The 3,185-nt window shown below is 39.7% G+C and overlaps 1 protein-coding gene across 1 annotated transcript in view; it reads right to left on the bottom strand.

Moving 5' to 3' along the window:
- The window catches only part of LOC102773572 (spectrin alpha chain, erythrocytic 1), a gene marked incomplete at its 5' end in the record, with an annotated part of 42,039 nt that overhangs the window by 1,627 nt on the left and 37,227 nt on the right, over positions 1 to 3,185 (bottom strand). Inside the window, 2 exon segments of the mRNA XM_015563319.1 lie at positions 1,060 to 1,113; positions 2,275 to 2,541. Coding sequence (XP_015418805.1) covers positions 1,060 to 1,113; positions 2,275 to 2,541 — 321 coding nt within the window.

Genomic DNA, 3,185 nt, shown 5'->3' with positions numbered 1-3,185 from the left:
GCATATTAACAACAGAAAAGAACAGTTTTGTTGAATCAGCTGGGGCTTTATTAACATGGCATAATTTTTTAAAAATATATTTTCATTGATTTCAGAGAGGAAAGGTGAGAGAGAGAAAGAGGTAGAAACATTAGTGATGAGAGAGAATCGTTGATTGTCTGCCTCCAGCACACCCCACATTAGGGATCAAGCCTACAACCTGGGCATGTGTCCTGACCAGGAATCAAGCTGTGACCTCCTGGTTCATAGGTCACATGATGCTCAAACACTGAGCCACGCTGGCCAGGCAGCATAGCATAATCTTATCAAAGAAATGAGTGGACAGCTTGCCTGTGTTTCTACACTTTTAAAACCTAATGGTTGGAGGAAAAAGGATAAAATGTTGAACATAAAAAAGGTATTTCTAAAATCTAGGAATTTCAGAGACATATTATAAACTACAAGTTAAAGCTAAATAGCATATCTAGATCTTCATTTAAAATCCTAATAAGCCACATTGAAGGGAAAAAATGTATTTGAGATTTATTTTGAATGGTCTGAAAAACAAAGAACCAATCATTATAAAGTTACTAGAGGCCTGGTGCATGAAATCGTGCACTTGGGGAAAGGGAGGTCCCTCAGCCCAGATGTGAGAGAAAATAGTGCACTCAGGGAGTGAGGGAGGGTCCTTCAGCCCAGATTGCAAGAGGGCACAGGCCAGGCCAAGAGACCCGCACCAGTGCATGATCAGGGCTGGGGAGGGATGCAAGAGGATGGCCAGCCAGGGAGGGGCTGTGGGAGGGCTCCAGGGCATGTCTGGCCTATCTTGCTCAGTCCTGATCATCCGGACCCCAGCAGCAAGCTCACCTACTGGTCAGAACATCTTCCTCGTGGTGCTCAGTGCACATCATAGCGACTGGTCAACCAGTCAACTGTCTGCCCCTGGTGGTCAGTGCACATCATAGCGAGTGTTTGAGTTGCCTTAGCATATCATTAGCATATTACATTTTGATTGGTTAAATGGCAAACCGGATGACTGGACACTTAGCATATTAGGCTTTTATTATATAGGATACTCACTTATAGGTTGTGCTAAACTCCTTCAGTGTCTCCTCACTCACACCTATAGTATCTCTGAAAGAAAAAAGAACTTAATTACCTCATGAAACAAAACAGAAAAGCAGAAGGTATGTCACATGAAATAGAAATTTTGGTGACTATTTCACTATTTGGGTCATCTACTTTAGGGCCAAATCCAGTCTGTCACTTGCTTTTGTACAGTCAATGAGCTAAGAATGTTTTTTATATTTTTAAATTGAAATTGGTTAATAAGTTGATATAGATTTCAAGTGTACAATTCTATGATACATCATCTGTGTATTGCATTGTGTGAAACCATGTTCATTGCAGTATTATTCATGGTTTTTATATTTTTATATGGTTGAAATAATAAAAAAAGAAGAATGCTTTGTTAAGCATACATTAATTTTAAATGTCCATAAATAATATTTTATTGGAGTTGGTCCATGCTCATCCATGTATGAATTATCAATAGCTGGTTTCTCTCCATAATAGCAGAGTTTAGTAGTTACAATTGAGACTATATGAGTCACAAAATTTAATTTTTAAAATTGATGAGAGAGAGAGAGAGAGACTGACTTATTTGTACATTCGGAGAGAGAGAGAGAGAGAGGCTTATTTGTACATTCATTGGTTGATACTTGTAAGTGTCGTGGCTGGGGATTGAACCCATCAACTTGATATATCAGGACAGTGCTCAAACAAAATAAGCTACCCAGCCAGGGCCTGGCTCATAGAGTTTAAAATGTTGTTATTAAACTCTTTACAGAAATCTCTGATTTAGATAATAACACTGCCAAAAAAGCTATGGAAACCTAAAGCTTCTTTAAGACAATTAATTTGTTTAGGGAAAAAATGAATTCTGCTTTTCTGCTCCATATCTTGACTATCTCTTGCATTTTAGACATTTTAGAGAAAAATTTACAAAGGGGAATGTTCTCTGAAGAGATTACATAAGATGGGGAAGGAATTCAAGAATGGGTGAATGGGTATTTTTAGGACAATGAGAGCACTGTCTCCTATTGCATAATAGAATAAAGAGAAACCGTCGTTCTGTGGGGCAGTAAAGAGAATATTGTTTCTGAATACAGTGAGTGTACTAGCTCTTAAGGAGTACTTTTAACCAGTACCCCCAAATTCTAGCCCTTGGAGTTAACTACCTAAAACTAGTATCATCCACACCCTTCCCTAGCCCTGCCCATAGGTTCCCAGTACTTGGCTTGGATCTGTTGTTCCAGGTTGTGTTGCATTCGCATCCCAAGCTGATAGAGCTGGTCCCACTGCTGCGCCAACCCAATGGTGCTGTATTTGATGTCCAGAACCAGAGCCTCTTCTAGGTTGTCTCCCAGATCTTCAATCTTGGTCAGCTGGCGTTTCATCAGCTGGATCTCCTTCTGCTTCCTCTGGAAGAGGAGAAGAGAGAGAGTCACCCAGGGCACCACTCCTAGGGAGGGGAGTGAAAATAAGAAACGGATGAGTTTCCTCTAATTGCTTCCATTCAATTATTTTCAGGGATATTCCTGTCCTCCATGCTAAATAATCTATTCAGAAAAACTATTGGTATCTTGATAGGAATTGCATTGAATCTGTAGATTGTTTTGGGTAGTATGGAGGTTTTAATGATGTTATTTCTTCAAATCCATGAACATGGTAGATGCTGGGATTCCCTTTGCTCCTCAGTGGGGACTTCTGAAGCTGAGATATCCCACTGGATTCTCAACTGGCACACGTGGCTGTGAATCCAGCCTGCTTTAAGTCTTCCCCTCTTCCTAAGATCTGGATGGTGGCTTCTTCTTTGTATCCTTAGTAATAACACCTCTTTTCGGCTAGTATTCAAATGGTTCTGCAGGCTTATTATGCTATAATTTAATTGTAGTTTTGATGTGGTCATGGCACAAGGCCTGCACACCACCTACTCACCTTCTTGACCAGAACAAGAACTCCCTATCTGACAATGTCTTATTCTTTAGTATTTAACTTCTCTCATTAGGAAGAAATAAAATGTAATTTGTTAAAATTTTCTCCTAGGGGGGGGTCAATGAAATAAGGGTAAGAAACACAGTGGTAGCCCAATGCTTCACCCAATTGTTAAGAGATCATCTAGTTTAATTTGTATAATCAAATAA

Source organism: Myotis davidii, unplaced genomic scaffold (assembly GCF_000327345.1).
Source record: "Myotis davidii unplaced genomic scaffold, ASM32734v1 scaffold3272, whole genome shotgun sequence".
NCBI classification, from domain to species: Eukaryota; Metazoa; Chordata; class Mammalia; order Chiroptera; family Vespertilionidae; genus Myotis; species Myotis davidii.
The sequence above is the reverse complement of the archived record's forward strand: the minus strand, read 5'-3'. Positions and strand labels throughout refer to the sequence as shown.